Here is a 19,052-nt window from a genome sequence, read left to right as displayed (position 1 = left end):
TTTTGTGGCGGACATTTTTATTGTTGTTGAGACTGTGGACCTGATCAATAGCTCCGCTGTGCGGTGTTGGGAACGAGGTGAGGGGCCCAGGAGGCGGAAGTGGAGAGTTTGTGCGCACTACACAGGGGCGGGTCTTAGGGTCGGGGACGACGCCACCGCTTGCGGGGAGTAACCGTGCCGACTCCGACCCGGTCGCTGGACTGTCGCCGCTCCGCTCCGCGTAAAGGCTCTGATGGCGGCGCCTGCGCTGACGGACCCACCTCAGGTAAACGCTGCGGTCTCCGGGTTCTCGCCTGCCCGTTTCCCCACCGAAATACGAACGCCCCGAGTGAGCGTCGCCTGGTCACGTCTGCTCCAGGACAGTGAGGGCTTCAGGGGTGGTTTATCTATTTCTGACCACCAGTGTATGCGGTGTGAGTGAGGCTTGGAGATGCAACTGAAGCAGGAACATCCCGGGGACGTGTACTTCGTCTTGTTTCTGCGAGGAACCAAGTTTGAGGCCAGGCTGCATCTGGAGTGGTAGCTGAGAGGTTGTGCCTTTCTTCTTAGGGCCCTCGGAGCGGTGGAGAGTTTGCAGCAAAGGAAGGACACGATCTGAGTTAGGCTTTTAAAAATTCTCCAAACCTGTTCAGTGGAAGAAAAGACTGTAGGTGGGTGATGAGGACCTTGAGGCAGAGGGAAGTTGTGGCTTTTCCAAGGTCACAACTGATAAACGGTAGCACTGGGGACGGAGGCAGGCAGGGGAGATTAGCCAGTCAGCCCGAGGTTACCTGGCTCTGGTACCGCCAGGGGACCAGGGAAGGCCTGAGCCCCTGGAGTACCGCATGGTCACTTTCTTCTATGGCCTGCTTGTTCCCACAGATTCCCAGGGCTGCAGAAGCACTTTTGGTAAATGGAGGTTGTCCCAATCCCTCACTTGTTTTGACCCCCACGCACACAGTCTCTGTATTTGAGGTGTCTTAGGGCTCTTCACCTGCCATTCTGCTAGCTTTTTGGTTTGGGGACCTTGGAGAATCTCATGCTCTGGGTACTGAGTGCAGACCCAGACGTTCTATGGAAGGAGTATGGAAGGTTACTCCTAGAACCCACACCAGTATGTGGAAGTACTTTGAGGTGAGGTTGAGTTGGTTTAGGTAAGTGCAGGTCTCCTTTATTTTCTGGTGGGAATAAACAGCACAGAAGAGCAGGATTTCGGCTTCAAATGACTGCCTGTTTGTTTTGAAGGCAATGGGAGGTTCAGATCAGAGGAGGGAGGTTTTCTTCCCCAGGTCTCAAGTGGCTCCATCTGGTTGGGCGGTAGGGGAAATGTGTGGGAAGATGGATTGTGGGTTTTCAGGAGTGAGACCGTTCATGGTTTTATTTGTCCCTGTTATACCAGGGCAGTGTGACCTTTGAGGATGTGGCCGTGTACTTCTCCTGGGAGGAATGGTGTCTTCTTGATGAGGTTCAGATACACCTGTACCTTGATGTCATGCTGGAGAACTTTGCAGTTGTATGCATGCTGGGTAAGGCCCTCACACCCACCCCTATCCTCTGAGCTACGTTCTTCCTTTCTTCTCTTCCTCAGGGGCAGCTCTGTCCTCACATCTGGAACATGGGCACTGCTTTCTTCTTAAATTCCTTGGTTATGTGCTGTGGTTACTATGGCTAGGCAGAGTGCATCCCTAGTCCTTAGTGCCCGAACACCCGTAGACCCAAAGTTACAGGTAAGGATTCAGGGTCAGTAGTCTTTTTTTGTTGATTGTTTTTAATTTTACTGAAGTATTGTTGATTTACAATTTTGTTTTAATTTCTGCTGTACAGTAGGTCCCTGGTTATCCATTTAAAATACAGCAGTGTGTACATGTCAGTTCCAAACTCCCTAACTATCCATCCCCATCACCCTTCCCCCCTGGCAACCACAAGTTCATTCTCTATGTACGTGAGTCTGTTTCTGTTTTCTAAATAAGTTTATATGTATCAACTTTTTTTTAAGATTCTGCATATCTTTCTCTTTGTGACTTAACGTCACTCAGTATGACAATCTGTAGGTCCATCCATGCTGCTATGAATGGCATTATTTCATTCGTTTTAATGGCTGAGTAATATTCTATGGTATATAAGCACCACACCTTTATCCATTCAACTGTCGATGGACATTTAGGTTGCTTCCATGTCTTGGCTATTGTAAACAGTAATGCATTGAACATTGGGGTGCATGTATCCTTTCAAACCATGTTTTTGCTGGACATATGGCGAGGAATGGGATTGCTGGAATATATGGTAACTCTATTTTTCGTTTTTTGAGGAACCTCCATACTGTTCTCCATAGTGGCTATACCAATTTACAGTCCCAGCAGCAGTGTAAGAGGGTTCCTTTTTCTCCACACCCTCTCCAGCATTTGTTATTTGTAGGCTTTTTAATGATGGCCATTCTGACTGGTGTGAGGTTATACCTCATTGTATTGAATAGTTTTGATTTGTATTTTTCTGATAATTAACGATGATGAGCATCTTTTCATGTGCCTATTACCCATTTGTGTTTTTGCTTTAGAGAGATGTTTATTTACGTCTTCTAGGTTGTTTGTTTTTTGTTATTGAGTTGTATAGCTGTTTATATATTTTGGAAATTAAGCCCTTGTCAGTCACATTATTTGTAAATAGGATATCTTTTTGTTTTCTTTATGGTTTCCTTTGCTGTGCCGAAGCTTATAAGTTTGATTAGGTCCCATTTGTTTATTTTTGCTTTTATTTCTGTTGCCTTGGGAGACTGTCATGGTCAGTAGTCTTGCCATCCACCTGATCGATCCCTCCTTGTTTGCCCTCTCTTTGGCCAGGTGACTGTCCAGATGAATGGTACCCAAGTTTTTCTCCATTCTTGTACCTGACATATTTTTGTGCCTGACTGTGTGACAGTGTTGTCACTGACATGGTTACTACTAAAACAGACCATAAGATGTTTTTGCAAGACCTTTTTTCAAGATTCCAATTTCTCTATATCCACGCCAGCATCCGGTTTTTTGTTTCTTTTTATTTTTTTAACATTTATTTATTTATTTCGGTTTCACCAAGTCTTAGTTGTGGCTGGCGGATTCCTTAGTTATGGCTTGCTCATTCCTTAGATGCGGCTTGCAGACTCCTTAGTTGTGGCCTGCAAACTGTTAGTTGTGGCATGCATGTGGGATCTAGTTCCCTGACCAGGAATCGAACCCCAACCCCCTGCATTAGAAGCATGGAGTCTTAACCACTGCTCCACCCAGGATGTTCCAGCATCTGTTATTTTCTGTTCTCTTGTTTTGTTTTGTTTCGGCCTTGCTGGGGGGCATGCAGGATCTTAGTTCCCCAAGAAGTGATGACCAGGGATCGAACCTGCGCCCCCTGCAGTGACAGCATGCAATCTTAACCACTGGACTGCCAGGGAGGTCCCTGTTACTTTCTGTTCTTTTGATCATAGCCATCCTAATGGGTGTGAAATGGTATATTTTTCCCATTTCAATTACATCCCTTTTGGTGTGCTTATTGGCCATTTGTACAGCTTTAGAAAAATGTCTGTTCAAGTCCTTTTTTATTTATTAATCAAGTTGGTTTTTTGGTTGTTGTTGAATTACAGATTTATCCATAGATTCTGGATATGAATCCCTTTTTATATACATGTTTTGGAAATGTTTTCTCCCAATCTGTGGTTTCTTTCTTTCTGGGTTATAGTGTCCTTTGATGTTAAAAAGTTTTTCAGTTTTTTCCTTTCTTCCCCTAGCTTTCTTGGGCTATAATGACACATAAGTTTGTGTAAATTAAAGGTATGCAACCAAAATTGTTCATTTTTATGAGGTCCAATTTGTTTATTTTTTGTTTTGTTGCTTTTGCCTTTGTTGTCAAAGGCAAGAAATCATGGCTGAATCCAACTTTTTGAAGCTTTTCTTGTTTGCTTTTTGTAAGAATTTTTTAGTGTTAGCTCTTAAGTTTAGGCCTTTGATATATTTTGAGTGAATTTTTGTGTATGGTGTTAGGTAAGGTTCTAATTTCATTGTTGTGCATGTGGGTATCCGGTTTTCCCAGCACCATTTGTTGAAAAGGCTGTCCTTATTCAATGGAAATCCTCCTCTTGTTAGTAATTATTGCATCATATATTTGAGGGCTGATTTTTAGACACTCTAGTCTCTATTCTATTCCATTGGAGTATATATCTGTCTTTATGCCAGTAGCACTTTATGCTGCTTTGCTTACTGTAGCTTTGTAAGAAAGTTTGAATTCATGTGTTGTGAATCCTTCAACTTTGTTGTTTTTCACAATTGCTTTGACTGTATCGAATCCCTTGAGTCTATGTGAATTTGAGTCTGAATTTTTCTATTTCTTGAAGACGTCATTGTTTTTGATAGGGATTGCATTGAATCAAAAATCCCCCATCTGAGTGTTAAAATTGATGAACCTACATGAACACATCATTATCACTCAAAATCTAAAGTTTGCGATAGGGTTCACTTGTGGTGTTGTACATTCTGTGGGCTTTGATAAATGTATAATGACATGTATTCACCATTATAGTATCATACAGAATGTGTTCAATTTTCAACTAAAAATTCTCCATGCCCCACCTGTTCACCCCTTCTTCCCCTGTACTCCTTGGTATCCCCTGATTACTTTTTTACTGTCTCATTAGTTTCCCCTTTTTGAGAATGTCATATCCTTGGACTCATACAGCATGTAGCCTTTTCATCTTGGCTTCTTTCACATAGTAACATGCATTTTAAGTTTTCTGCATGTCTTTTCATGACTTGATAGCTCTTTGCAGTTTAGTTGTAAATAGTGTTGCTGTTCTCTGGATGTATCATGTTTATCCATTCATCTACTGAAGGACTTCTTGATTACTTCCAAGTTTTGAAAGTTATGAATAAAGCTACTGTAAATATCTGTTTGAAGGTTTTTGTGTGGATGTCCGTTTTCAACTCCTTTGTCTAAATACCACAGAGTACAATTGCTGGAGGATATAAGATTATGTTTAGTTTAGTAAGAAACTACCAAACTGCCTTTCAAAGTGGACTCTACCATTAAGCATTCCAATTGGCAATGAATGAAATTCCTGTTGCTCCACACCCTTACCAGCATTTGGTGTTGTCAGTGTTTGGATTTTGGCCATTTTTATAGGTATGTATTAGTATCTGCTTTTGAGTTTAATTTGCATTTCCGTTCATCTTTGTATATGCTAAATTGTCATGTGTATATCTTCTTTTTTTTTTTTTTTTTTTTTTTAATTTTTTTTTTTTTTAATATTTATTTATTTATCTATGGCTGTGTTGGGTCCTCGTTTCTGTGCGAGGGCCTTCTCCAGCTGCGGCAAGTGGGGACCACTCCTCATCGCGGTGCGCGGGCCTCTCACCATCGCGGCCTCTCTTATTGCGGAGCACAGGCTCCAGACGCGCAGGCTCAGCAATTGTGGCTCACGGGCCCAGCCGCTCCGCGGCATGTGGGATCTTCCCAGACCAGGGCTCGAACCCGTGTCCCCTGCATTGGCAGGCAGATTCTCAACCACTGCGCCACCAGGGAAGCCCTGTATATCTTCTTTTAATAAGGTGTCTGTTAAGGTGTTTTGCTCATTTTGTATTTGGGTTGTTTTTTTTTTTTTTTTTTTTAAAGTTTTACTTGATTTTATTTATTTATTTATTTATTTATTTATTTATTTATTTTTGGCTGTGTTGGGTCTTCGGTTCGTGCGAGGGCCCTCTCCAGTTGCGGCAAGCGGGGGCCACTCTTCATCGCGGTGCGGGGACCGCTCTTCATCGCGGTGCGCGGGCCTTTCTCTATCGCGGCCCATCCCGTCGCGGGGCACAGGCTCCAGACGCGCAGGCTCAGCAATTGTGGCTCACGGGCCCAGCTGCTCCGTGGCATGTGGGATCCTCCCAGACCAGGGCTCGAACCCGTGTCCCCCGCATTAGCAGGCAGACTCTCAACCACTGCGCCACCAGGGAAGCCCTGGGTTGTTATTTTTGTACTGAATTTTAAGGGTTTTTTGTACTTAACTTTTAGGTCTATGATCCATTTTGAGTTAATTTTTTGTGAAGGGTGTAAGGTTTGTGTCTAGAAGTCATGTCTTGGCATGTGATGTTCGGTTGTTCCAGTACTATTTATTCAAAAGACTTAATTTTTCTCCATTGTATTGCACTTGTCATCTGTCAAAAGTCAGATGAGTTTATTTCTGTGGATCTGTTTTTGCACTCTCAATACTGTTCATTGATCAGTTTCTCTATCCTTTCAACAATACCGCACTGGCTTGATTACATTTTTTTGGGGTTTTTTTTTTTGCCATGCCATGCAGCTTATAAGTTCTTAGTTCCCCAACCAGGGATTGAACCCTGGGCCCTCAGCAGTGAATGTGCGGAGTCCTAACCAAGGGGTGCCAGGGAATTCCCAGGCTTGATTACCTTAGATACTAAGTCTTGTTTTTCTTTTCCTTTTTCTTTTTTTCTTTCTTTTTCTTTTTAAGATACTAAGTCTTGAAGTTGAGTAGTGTCAGTCTGCGACCTTTGTTCTTCAGTATGGTGTTGGCTATTCTGAGACTTTTGCCTCTCTGTATAAACTTTAGGATCAATTTACTTAGGTCCACAAAATAATTTGCTGGGATTTTGATTTGGATTGCATTGAATCTAGGTGCAGTCTAGGTGAAATTGGGAAGAACTGACTTCTTGACCGTAGTGGGTCTTCATATTTATGAATGTGAAATATCTTTCCATTTATTTAGTTCCGTTTATTTAGTTCTTTGATTTCTTCATCAGAGTTTTAGAGTTTCCCTTATGTAGATTTTTTTCTTTTTATATTTATTTATTTATTTATTTTTGGCTGCATTGGGTCTTTCTTGCTGCGCGCGGGCTTTCTCTAGTTGCGGCGAGCAGGGGCTACTCTTCATTGCAGTGCACAGGCTTCTCATTGCGATGGCTTCTCTTGTTGCAGAGCATGGGCTCTAGGCACACGGGCTTCAGTAGTTGTGGCACGTGGGCTCAGTAGTTGTGCCTTGCAGGCTCTGGAACACAGGCTCAGTAGCTGTGGCTCATGGGCTTAGTTGCTCCACAGCATGTGGGATCTTAATGGACCAGCGATCAAACCCATGTCCCCTGCATTGTCAGACAGATTCTTAACCACTGCGCCACCAGGGAAGTCCCCCTTCATGTAAATCTTATATATGTCTTGGTAGATTTATAATTAAGTGTTTCTTCCTTTGTCTCTCCACTTGTTTAGGAGGGTGTTAATGTACATGGTCTTGTGTTTTTAATTTCAAATTTCACTTGTTTATTCTTGATGTATTGGAAAGTGATTGACTTTTGTATATTTTCCTTGTATCCTGAAACCTTGCTATAATTGCTACCAAGTTCCAGGATTTGTTTTGGGTTTTTTTTTGGTGTATATTTTGGTTTTTACATAGCTGGTTATATCATCTGAGAATGAAGGCAGCTTGATTCCTTCCTTCCCGATCAGTATAACTTTTATATAACTTTCTCTTCTCAGTCCATTAATTATGACTTATAGTATAAAGTTGAAAGGGAGTTGCCAGAGGGAACATCCTTGCCTTCTTCATCTTATTGGGACAGTTTCTAGTTTTTCTCTAGTTTTTCATCTGGTAAGGATGATAGTTATAAGGTTCTATTTAGATTGTCAAGTTGAAGTTTTTTTTCTATTTTTAATTTACTAGGAGATGGAGATTTTGATCATGAATGGGTGCTGGATTTTGCCAGATCTGGTTTTCCGAATCTGTCGATGAGATCATGTATTGGCGGATTTTTTTTTCTTTTTTTTTTTGGCTGTGCCACAGCTTGCAGTGTCTTAGTTCCCTGGCCAGGGATTGAACCTGGGCTAAAGTAGTGAAAGCACCAAGTCCTAACCACAGGACTGCCAGGGAATTCTCACATATTTGTATTTAAAGTGGGTTTCTGGACTTCACTGGTGGCACATTGGTTAAGAATCCACCTGCCAATGCAGGGGACACGAGTTTGATCCCTGGTCCAGGAAGATCCCACATGCCACAGAGCAATTAAGCCTGTGAGCCACAACTACTGAGCCTGTGTGCTGCTACTATGGAAGTCCGCATGCCCAGATCCCGTATTCTACAAGAGAAGCCACCACAATGAGAAGCCTGCATGCTGCAATGAAGAGTAGCCCCTGTTTGCTGGAACTAGAGAAAGCACGCATGCAGTAAGTTGATACAGCCACTATGGAGAACAGTATGGAGGTTCCTTGAAAACATAAAAATATAACTACCATATGACCCAGCAATCCCACTACTGGACATATACCCTGAGAAAACCAGAATTCAAAAAAATACATGTACCACAGTGTTCATTGCAGCACTATTTACAATAGCCAGGACATGGAAGCAACCTAAATACCCATTGACAGTTGAATGGGTAAAGAAGTTGTGGTACATATATACAATGGAATATTACTCAGCCATAAAAAGGAACAAAATTGAGTTATTTGTAATGAGGCAGATGGACCTAGAGTCTGTTATACAGAGTGAAGTAAATCAGAAAGTGAAAAACAAATACCATATGCTAATGCATATACATGGAATCTTAAAAAAATGGTACTCATGAACCTAGGGGCATGACAGGAATAAAGACACAGATGTAGAGAATGGACTTGAGGGCACGGGGAGGGGGAGGGGTAAGCTGGGACGAAGTGAGAGAGTAGCATTGACATATATACACTACCAAGTGTAAAATAAATAGCTAGTTGGAAGCAGCTGCATAGCACAGGGAGATCAGCTTGATGCTTTGTGACGACCTGGAGGGGTGGGGTAGGTAGGGTGGGAGGGAAGCTCAAGAGGGAGGGAATATGGGGATATACGTATACAGATAGCTGATTCACTTTGTTATACAGCAGAAACTAACACAACATTGTAAAGCAATTATACTCCAATGAAGATGTAAAATAAATAAATAAATAAAGTGGGTTTTTTTGAGAGAACATATAGCTGACTCCTGCTTATGGATTCACTCTGATAATCTCTTTTCATTGGTGCATTGAGACTATCAATGTTTAATATATTGATATAGTTGGATAAATATCTGATGTATTTGTTACCATTTTCTACCATTGCCCTTATTCTTTGTTCCTATGTTAGTCTTCCACTCTTGTTTTTATTGTTTAGATCGAGCATTGTATGATTGCATTTTCTCTCCTTGTTAGCATATCAGATATACTCGTTTCTTTTCATTTTTTTTATGTAGTTGTACTAGAGTTTGCACTCTGTATTTACATCTGATTGAAGTCCACTTTCATATAACACTGTATGGCTTCCTTGGTAGTTTGAATACCTTATAATTTTAAAAAATCCTAATTGCTATCTCTCCTGCATTGTATTATTGTGCTCATTTGTTTTAATTTTACATAAGCATACATAAATGGGTGTGTTTAAAAATGCATAATGGGGCTTCCCTGGTTGTGCAGTGGTTGGGAGTCCGCCTGCCAATGCAGGGGACACAGGTTCAAGCCCTGGTCTGGGAGGATCCCACATGCCGTGGAGCAGCTAGCCCATGTGCTACAGCTGCTGGGCCTGTGCTCTGGAGCCCGTGAGCCACAACTACTGAGCCTGCATGCCACAACTACTGAAGCCTGTGCACCTAGAGCCTGTGCTCTGCAATGGGAGAGGCCACTGCAATGAGAAGCTTGTACACCGCAACAAAGAGTAGCTCCCACTTGCCACAACTGGAGAAAGCCCACATGCAGCAATGAAGACACAATGCAGCCAAAAATAAATAAATTCATTAATTAAAAAATGCATAATGGAGTATACAGTTACTATGGTTCCTTAGAAGACATGCATATGGGCAACAGCTACATGAAAAGATGCTCAATATCACTAATGGTCAGGAAATGCAAATCAAAACCACAATGAGGATCTCCCTGCTGGCGCAGTGGTTGAGAATCCACCTGCCAATGCAGGGACACGGGTTTGAGCCCTGGTCTGGGAAGATCCCACATGCCAAGGAGCCGCTAAGCCTGTGAGCTACAACTACTGAGCCTGCACCCTAGAGCCTGCGAGCCACAACTACTGAGTCTGTGTGCCACAACTTCTGAAGCCCGTGCACGTAGAGCCCATGCTCCACAACAAGAGAAGCCACCGCAATGAGAAGCCCGTGCACCACAACGAAAAGAGCCCCCGCTTGCGGCAACTAGAGAAAGCCCACATGCAGCAACGAACACCCAACGCAGCCAAAAATAAATAAATTTATTAAAAAAAAAAAATCCACCTGCCACTGCTCGGGACGAGGGTTAGATCCCTGATCCGGGAAGGTCCCACGTGCTGCAGAGCAACTAAGGCCCTGTGCCACACTACTGAGCCTGCGCTCTAGAGCCCATGAGCCACAACTTCTGAGTCCGAGTGCCACAGCTACTGAAGCCAGTGCGCCCTAGATCCTGCGCCGCAACTACTGAGCCCATGTGACAGAACTGCTGAAGCCTATGCACTCTAGGGCCTGTGTGCTGCAATTATCGAGCCTGCGTGCTGCAACTACTGAAGCCTGTGCACGTAGAGCCCATGCTATGCCACAAGAGAATCCACCACAATGAGAAGCCCGCGCACTACAACAAAAGACTAGCTCCCGCTCGCCACAACTAGAGAAAGTCCACATGCAGCAACTAAGACACAATGCAGCCAAAAATAAATTAAAAGTTAGGGGAAAAAAACCCACTGTGAGATACCACCTCACACATGTTACAATGTCTGTTGTGAAAAAGACAAGAAATAAGTGTTGGTGAAGTTGTGGAGAAAAGGGACCCCTTGTGCACTGTCGGTGGGAATGTACATTGTTACAACTACTATGGAAAACTATGGAGAATCCTTACAAAGTTCAAAAAGGAACTTCCATATGGTCCAGCAATTCCACCTCTGTGTATTTATCCACAGGGAGTGAAATCATCATCTCAAAAAGATATCTGTACCTCAGGTTTATTGCAGCATTATTTACGATATTCAAGATACGGAAACAATCTAAGTGTCCATTGATGGATGAGTGGATCTAACAAACATGTGGTATATATGGCATATTATTCAATATTATACAACCATAAAGAAAGATGGAAATCTTGCCATTTGCCTCAACATGGATAGACCTTGAGGACATTATGCTAAGTGAAATAAGTCAGAGAGAGAAAGACAAATCCACTTGTCCCACTGTTTCCATGGAGGATTGGTTCCAGGAGCCCCTGCATATACTGAAATCTGTGGATGCTGAAGTCCCATAGTCAGCCCTCTGATTCTGAAGTTTTCCCATTTGTGGATTCATCCAACTACAGATCATGTGATCCTGTGTATATTTGTTGAAAAATATCCATGTACAAGTGGACCCAAGCAGTTCTAACCCATGCTGTTCCAGGTTTAACTGTACAACATGAGTATACTTACATGTTGAATCTTTAAAACAAGAACAACACCAAACTCAGATACAGACAAAGGATTAGTGATTGCCAGAGTGGGGCAAGGTGGTTAGATGAAGTGAGTGAAGGGTGTCAGAAGTTACAGACTTCTAGTTATAAGATGAGTAAGTCCTGGGGATGTAGTGCACAGCATAGTGACTTTAGTTAATAAAACTGTATTGTATATTTAGAAGTTTCCAGAAGGGTAGATCTTAAAAGTTCTCATCACAAGAAAAAAAAAATGTACCTATGTATGTTAACTAAACTTATTGTGGTAGTCATAGCAGTGTATACATAAATCAAATCATGTGGTACAACTTAAAGAAATACAGTGTCTCATGTCAGTTTTATGTCAATGAAAGTTTTTATCTTCTCTGATGCTCTTCCTTTCTCTATGAAACCCAAATTTTTTGATCTATATCATTTTTCCTCTCTGAAGAACTACTTCTAATACAGTCTCACAATTTTTCTGTGTCTAAGAACGTGTTTATTTCATCATCAGTGTTGAAGATTTATGTTGCTGGTTACCAAATTCTAGGTTGGAGATGTCCCCTCCCCCTTCCCACTTTAAATATTTTACTCCATTCAGTTCTTATTTCCCTGAGTTCTGAGGAGAATTCAAATGTAATTGTTTTGTTTTGTTTTGTTTTTTTTGGCTTCTCTTGGGAAAGGTGTTGATTCCTTCAGCCTCTTTTAGTATTTTTTTTTTCTGCATTTGAATGTGATAAGCCTAAGATGTAGTGTTTTTGGCATTAAACCTGCCTCATGTTCACTGAGCTTTCTGGATCTGTTGGTTGGTGTCTGACATCATTTTGTTAGTAATTCTCCATCATTATTGCTTCAAGTATTTCTTCCATTTCTTTTTTTCTTTCTGTTTGAGATTTTTCCATATGTGTTTGTTAAACCTTTTGTGGTTGTCCCACGGATGTTGTATATTCGGGTGTTTATTTTTTAATTTTATTTTTTGTATTTTTTCAGTTCATTTTTCAGTTTTGGAAGTTTCTCCTAACAGAAAAAGAAGCTCAAACATTCTCTCCTCAACTGTGTCCAGGGTACGAATAAGCCCATCACAGTCATTCTTCATTTCTGTTAGGGTGTACTTGATCTTTAGCATCTCTTTATGGTCCTTTGTTAAAATTTTCATCTCTCAGCTTACATTTCCCTTCTGGCATTGTATGCTGTCTGCTTTATCCATTAGTAGACTTTAATTAGCATATTAGTCATAATTATTTTATATTCCCAATGTGATTGTTCAAACATCCCTGTGATATCTGATTTTGATTCTGAAGCTTTGTCTTTTCAAACTGTTTTGTGGGACACTGCAGATCTTCAGAAGATGCCGTGGTTGCAAAAGAGTTAGATCTATTAGATTCTCCCAGTACAATAGTTGTTTAGGTGGGGAGATACATTCCTAACATTTTGTACTCCATGCACTGTACATCCTTTCCTCTGGCTCCACCGGATGTTCTTTTTTTTGGCCCCAGTGCGTGGCATGCCCGACCAAGAATTAAACCTGTGCCCCTTGCATTAGAAACAAAGAGTCTTAACCACTGGACCACCAGGATAGTCCCTGCACCAGACATAAAATGTAATATTTATATACTGTGTATTGTGTACTGAGTTCCTCTGGGCCAGTGTTGGCTATTCAGCCATCCTGACTATGTTAGGACTTGTATCATTTGTGTCCCGTGTAGTTGGTCAAATCAGGATGGAGAGTCCTTTGGGCTTCATGGGATGGACATGACTCTGGTCTCAGCAAAAAGCCTCAGAGGTAGCCTGATTAACATGAATGACAACTGGGAGAGGCCTTGATATTAGGTCTGTGTTTAAGTCATATCAGGAAGTATGACTTACTCTTGACTAGTGTTTTAGTGCCATTGTCAGTGGCTACAAATCACTTCTCTCGTGTTTCTCCATTCGTGACATTCTGCCAACTTGTCATTTCTCCTACTTCCCATTTTTATTCTGACTGCACCCTCGGATTCATTCCCTACCACCTCTCTAAACCACTTATCTCATGTGGTCTTCACACTGTTTTTCCCATAGTACCTACTGACACTATTTGTATCCTCAACATAAGGGATCCTTTAATATTTCTGGAACGCCAGCGACCTGTTGCAGTCAGATTTTCTGAGACCTGGGCATACACTTCTTTTTTTGTTGTTTTTTAACATCTTTATTGGAGTATAATTCCTTTACATTGTGTGTTAGTTGCTGCTGTATAACAAAGTGAATCAGCTATATGTATACATATATCCCCATATCCCTTCCCTCTTGCATCTCCCTCCCACCTTCCCTATCCCACTCCTCTAGGTGGTCACAAAGCACTGAGCTGATCTCCCTGTGCTATGTGGCTTCTTCCTACTAGCTATCTGTTTTACATTTCGTAGTGTATATATGGACATACACTTCTGTACAGTATCACAGGTCACCAGGAGATGTGGTCCTGGTAAAGGCCATTGACAAAAGAGTGAATTGTACAAGACGCCTTTCGCTTTGGGCGCCATCCAGTCCTTGTGTCCTGTACTCGGTGAGAGCAGCTGCTTCTCAATTTGACCCCAAATTCATTTCCTGAACACAGTCCTGTGGACTGGTTCTTTCACTTGTCAAATGTAGACTTGTGATGGCCTCACTCCCCCCAATAAACTCAACATGAACTTCATCATCACTTCTTTGTTTTCAGGTTCTTTTCCTGCAGTTGAGGATGAAGAGACACCTTCTGAAGACAGCGTATCTGCAGAAGGAGTGTCACAGATGAGGACCCCCAGGGCAGGTTTGTCTCCTGAGAAGGCCCAGCCATGTAAGATGTGCATCCCAGTTTTGAGAGACATTTTGCACTTGGCTGAAGAGCAAGGAACAAATAGGGAGCAGAAAGCATACACATGTGGGGCATGTGGGAAACAGTTCTATTTCACTGCAAACCTTCAAGAGCACCAGAAGCAGCACATTAGAGAGAAACCCTTCAGCTGTGATATGGGGAGACCTGCATTTTTGAAAAGCTGCACAATCCATGTAACAGGGAATCTCTCTACCTACATGGAGATTGGGAACAACTACGTGGCCAACATGGAACTTCAGCCACAGGCCACTAATACCAGGAAGAAACTGAACAACAGTAAGGAGTGTGAAGCTGTTTTTCACAGTGGAAAAGGTCATCACAGCTGGGGAGAAGGCAAGAAAGCTTCCAGCCACACAGAAATACTTATTCAGGATGAGAGAGTCCTCACTACTGAAGGGTTTTGTGAGTTCAGAGAATGTGGGAAAGCCTTCACCCAAAGAACTAACCTTATTCATCATGAGCAAGTTCACTCTGGAGAAAGGCCTTATGAATGCAGCCATTGTGGAAAATTTTTTAGCCACAAATCCCATTTCCTTACGCATCAGAGAGTTAACTGTGGAGGAACGCTCTATGACTGCAGTGAATGTGGGAAATCCTTTAGCCTAAGGAAGTACCTCAGAGCACATAGGAAAATCCACAGTGGAGAAAAGCCTTATGAATGCACGGAATGTGCTAAATCTTTCATCCAAAAGTGGAACTTAATTGAACATCAGAGAGTTCACACTGGAGAAAAACCTTATCGATGCACCCAATGTGGAAAATATTTTGCCCGCAAATCCAATTTCCTTGCACATCAGAGAGTTCACACTGGAGAAAAGCCTTACGAGTGCAATGAATGTGGGAAATCTCTAACTACTAGCTCTGGCCTCTATTATCATCTGAGAGTTCACACTGGAGAAAGGCCTTATGAGTGCAGTGAATGTGGGAAATCTTTCACTACTTGGTCGATCCTTTGTAATCATCAGAGAATTCACAGTGGAGAAAGACCTTTTGAGTGCAGTGAATGTGGGAAATTCTTTAGCCGAAATGAACAACTCAGTGCCCATATGAATGTTCACACTGGAGAAAAGCCTTATGAGTGCAATAAATGTGGGAAGTCTTTTACGAGTAGGTCGAACCTTTGCAATCATTGGAGAGTTCACAGTGGAGTGAGGCCTTTCGAGTGCAGTGAATGTGGGAAATTCTTTAGCCAAAAGGCACACCTCAATGCCCATAAGAAATTTCACACTGGAGAACAGGTTTATGAGTGCAATAAATGTGAGAAATCTTTAACTCCTAGGCTGAACCTCAAGTGTCATCAGAGAGTTCATACTAGAGAAAGGCCTTATGAGTGCAGTGAATGTGGGAAATCTTTTGTTGCTAGGAGTGGCCTCCGGTATCATCAGAGAGTTCACAATGGAGAAAGGCCTTATGACTGCAGTGAATGTGGGAAATCTTTTACTGCTAGGTCGAGCCTTCGTGATCATCAGAGAATTCACACTGGAGAAAGGCCTTATAAGTGCAGTGAATGTGGGAAATGTTTTACTGGTAGCTCTAGCCTTCTTCGTCATCAGAGAGTTCACAGTGGAGAAAGGCCTTATGAATGCAGTGAATGTGGGCAGTCTTTTACTAGTCGATCCTCTCTCTATGATCATCACAGAGTTCACACTGGAGAAAGGCCTTATGGGTGCACTGAATGTGGGAAAGCCTTTAAGCAAAGACAGCTCCTCCGCATACATAGGAAAATCCACGCTGGAGAAAAGCCTTTTGAGTGCAAGGAATGTGGTAAATCTTTCACCCAAAGGTGCCACTTGATTAAACATCATAGAGTTCACACTGAAGAAAGGGCCTTATGAATATCACGAACATGGCCGGCAGTGACATTGAAGGAGTTCCGGGTGGTAAGAAAGTGAGAAGAACCCGTGCAGCTAATGGACCCTTTCTAGAGAGGAAACTGAGACACAAGAGATGATGTGTCATCTGTTTGTGATCTCCCAGAAATGGACAGGGATCTGGGCTTCAATGCCAGGTTGCCTGGTTCAGGATATCGGGAGTCTGGTCACTTCACTCCTCCCCTGCCCGCCACCTCCAGGTTTGGGGACTGAAAGAACACCTTGTCCATCCTGACATTTCTGTGCCCCGACCCCCACACCAGGAGCCCTGCTCATACCCCAGCCCCATGCTGATGGACAGGATTATCTTTTCTCTGGGAACCAATATTGATGACTTTCCTGTGACTGACTCCATTTATCTACCCAACCAATCCAGTGCTGTGATTCAGTTATTATTATTGCCATTTGTGAAAGAAGGGGTGTCCATCTCAGAGAGGTTGAGGTACTTCCACAAGGGCTCACTAATGCCAGGCCTTTGATGAGAGTGGTTCCTCTACACTGCACCCATCCACTGTCTTCTCTCCTGCCCCTCCAATCAGGGCCTCCACTTGCTGTGTCCTGACTATGAACTACCCACATCTGACATCTGCATCACTACCAGGGTCTCCAGCTTCATTTTCACCAGTGCACATCTCCCAGAAACACCCTCCTGCTTGGGAGGTTCTCCACAGGGACAGCAGCACTAAGCCAGGCAGTCCGGACTGGGTCATTGGTGTCACCCCAGATTTGACATGGGCTCTACCACCATATGCAGTGATTCGTTTCCAAGGTCCTGTCCATCTTTACATACCCACCTCAGGATGTCCATGTTGCCCTGTTATGTGGTTGACCCGCTCACTGTTCTGGGCAGTGTGAGGGAAACGGAAGGGCTAAGAATGTCCAGTGTGGCCCTACTTGGCCTGGTCTCCAAGCATCCTCTTCCTAAACCCTTGATCCATTGCCTCACTGTTCCTCTCATCCCTCCAGAAAAAATGTTAACTTACCAACATGATGACTGTTAATTAGCAAGAACTTGCCCTCCCCCCCTTGGGACCCACACTTGATCAACCTACCTTAAAAGCTAAGATTGAATGTAGGCTGACCCCTCCTATGAAGACGTTAAAATTCATTTATAAAAAATTATGATTTTAATTGCATTTCTTCAGGATTTTTTTTTTTTTGACCGTGTCACACAGCATGCGTGATCTTAGTTCTTCTGATCAGGAATCTAACTCATGCCCCCTGCTGTGGGAGCCTGGAGTCCTCATCACTGGACCACCAGGGAATTCCCTTTCTTAGGATTGTTGATGTTGAATTTTTGTTTTTCATGTGTGTGTTTTTTACCTGTTTGTCCTGTCTGGTTAAATTTCTGTTCCTATCTTTTGCCTACTTTTATTTTGTGAGATATGGCTATTTTCTCTTTTTTTGACAAAAGAGAGCAGTTAAACAACAAAGACATCTGTTAGATTTCACTCATTCACCAATAATGTGAGTGATTTCTGAATGTAATTGTAATTTGGAATAGTGAAAGAATATGTTCTCAACTTTTTCTCAATTTTATACTATGCATAATGTAATAGTTACATACATTATACAGGTTTAGGAATAATCTTCATTATTAATATATGCTACCTTAGAGTTAAGTCCAGGCATTCAATTACACAATAAATTAATCTCTGGTTTGTAGTGTTTGCCAGTTTCCGTGCTGTAAATATTCCAACCATAGCCAAGGTCAAATTGCCAACATAATTTCACTGAACATTCATTCGGGAAGCATTGCCAGTAGCCCGCTATTGTATTCTTTTTCCACCATTACAGGTACAGCAGCCACAATTTTAAGAATGTAGCTAATAAACCATAGTAGAATTATTATAAAGTGATAGGTTTTGCATCTTTGTTTTGAAAATCATTTACTGGATGAATAGTTGACTTAAGTTTTACCTAGTTAAAATGTACATTTTGACATACTTGTGTATAGCCCTCCAACCAGTTTCCTCCTGCCATTGTTAATTCATCCTCAACATTAAAATGACTGATGCAAGAGCATATTCTACTTTTGTAATAGCTATTTTCAAATGTATATATAAATGGAATGACTGTGTTGGACCTTTCCTGTATCTTACATCATTTATCGTGTTTATGCACATTTTTTTGTGTTTGTGTATCAAGATTTACTTAGTAGTTTTTAAAATTTATAATCCTAGGTATCATGTCTTTGAATACATAACTTCTTAGAATGCATTTCTAAAATAAGAGAGCCCTGGGACTACCCTCATGGCACAGTGTTTAAGAATCCACCTGCCAGGGACTTCCCTGGTGGCTCAGTGGCTAAGAGTCCACCTGCCAATGCAGGGGACATGGGTTTGATCCCTGGTCCGGGAAGATCCACATGCTGCTGAGCAAGTGAGCCTGTGCACCCCAACTACTGAAACCCGCGCGCCTTAGGGCACACGTGTGGCAACTACCGAAGCCCGTTCTCTGCAACAAGAGAAGCCACCACAATGACAGTCCACACACCACTTCGAAGAGTAGCCCCTGCTCATTGCAACTAGAGAAAGCCTGTGCGCAGCAATTAAGACCCAACACAGCCAAATATGTATATGTGTATATATATATATATGTGTGTGTGTGTATATATGTGTGTGTGTGTGTGTGTGTATATATATATATATAAAACAAAAGAGCCCTTTCATAACTCCAGCAACTTTATTACACATGGAAGTATTCTAAATATCAGTCCATATCAGCACAACTGGGGACACTGTGTGACAGATTTTGAATGCTAACACCCATTGATTCAGCCTGGACCTACAAACTTATGTACCATTGCACAAAGGATGTATGACAGAAGTGAGACCCTGTTGGGGAAATAAAATGGGAGGTGCTGACTCAGCACAGCAGGTGTGGCCACACAAACACTCCAGGGAGATTGTGGCACAGGTATGTGATCAGGATGCTCAAAATTCTCGTGTGTGAGCCAC

At 42.3% G+C, this 19,052-nt stretch overlaps 1 protein-coding gene across 3 annotated transcripts; it reads left to right on the top strand.

The window, feature by feature from the left end:
* Nucleotides 1-18,629, top strand: LOC103007148 (zinc finger protein 211). Of its 3 annotated transcripts, XM_057534181.1 has the most exons (4): nt 1-265; nt 550-650; nt 1,379-1,505; nt 14,066-18,629. In XM_057534181.1, the coding sequence occupies exons 3-4, from the start codon at nt 1,472-1,474 to the stop codon at nt 16,054-16,056; spliced, it is 2,025 nt and encodes a 674-aa protein (XP_057390164.1). In that variant the 5' UTR covers nt 1-265; nt 550-650; nt 1,379-1,471; the 3' UTR covers nt 16,057-18,629. The 3 variants fall into 3 exon arrangements, 2 of the variants coding, with proteins under 2 accessions (XP_057390164.1, XP_007175482.1); XR_003622718.2 differs by lacking the exons at nt 550-650; nt 1,379-1,505 and adding an exon at nt 1,568-1,706 and having other exon boundaries at nt 14,066-14,179; XM_007175420.2 differs by lacking the exon at nt 550-650.
* The last annotated feature ends 423 nt before the right edge of the window (nt 18,630-19,052 follow it).

This window comes from Balaenoptera acutorostrata, chromosome 19, assembly GCF_949987535.1.
Source record: "Balaenoptera acutorostrata chromosome 19, mBalAcu1.1, whole genome shotgun sequence".
Lineage (NCBI taxonomy): Eukaryota > Metazoa > Chordata > Mammalia > Artiodactyla > Balaenopteridae > Balaenoptera > Balaenoptera acutorostrata.
The sequence above is the reverse complement of the archived record's forward strand: the minus strand, read 5'-3'. Positions and strand labels throughout refer to the sequence as shown.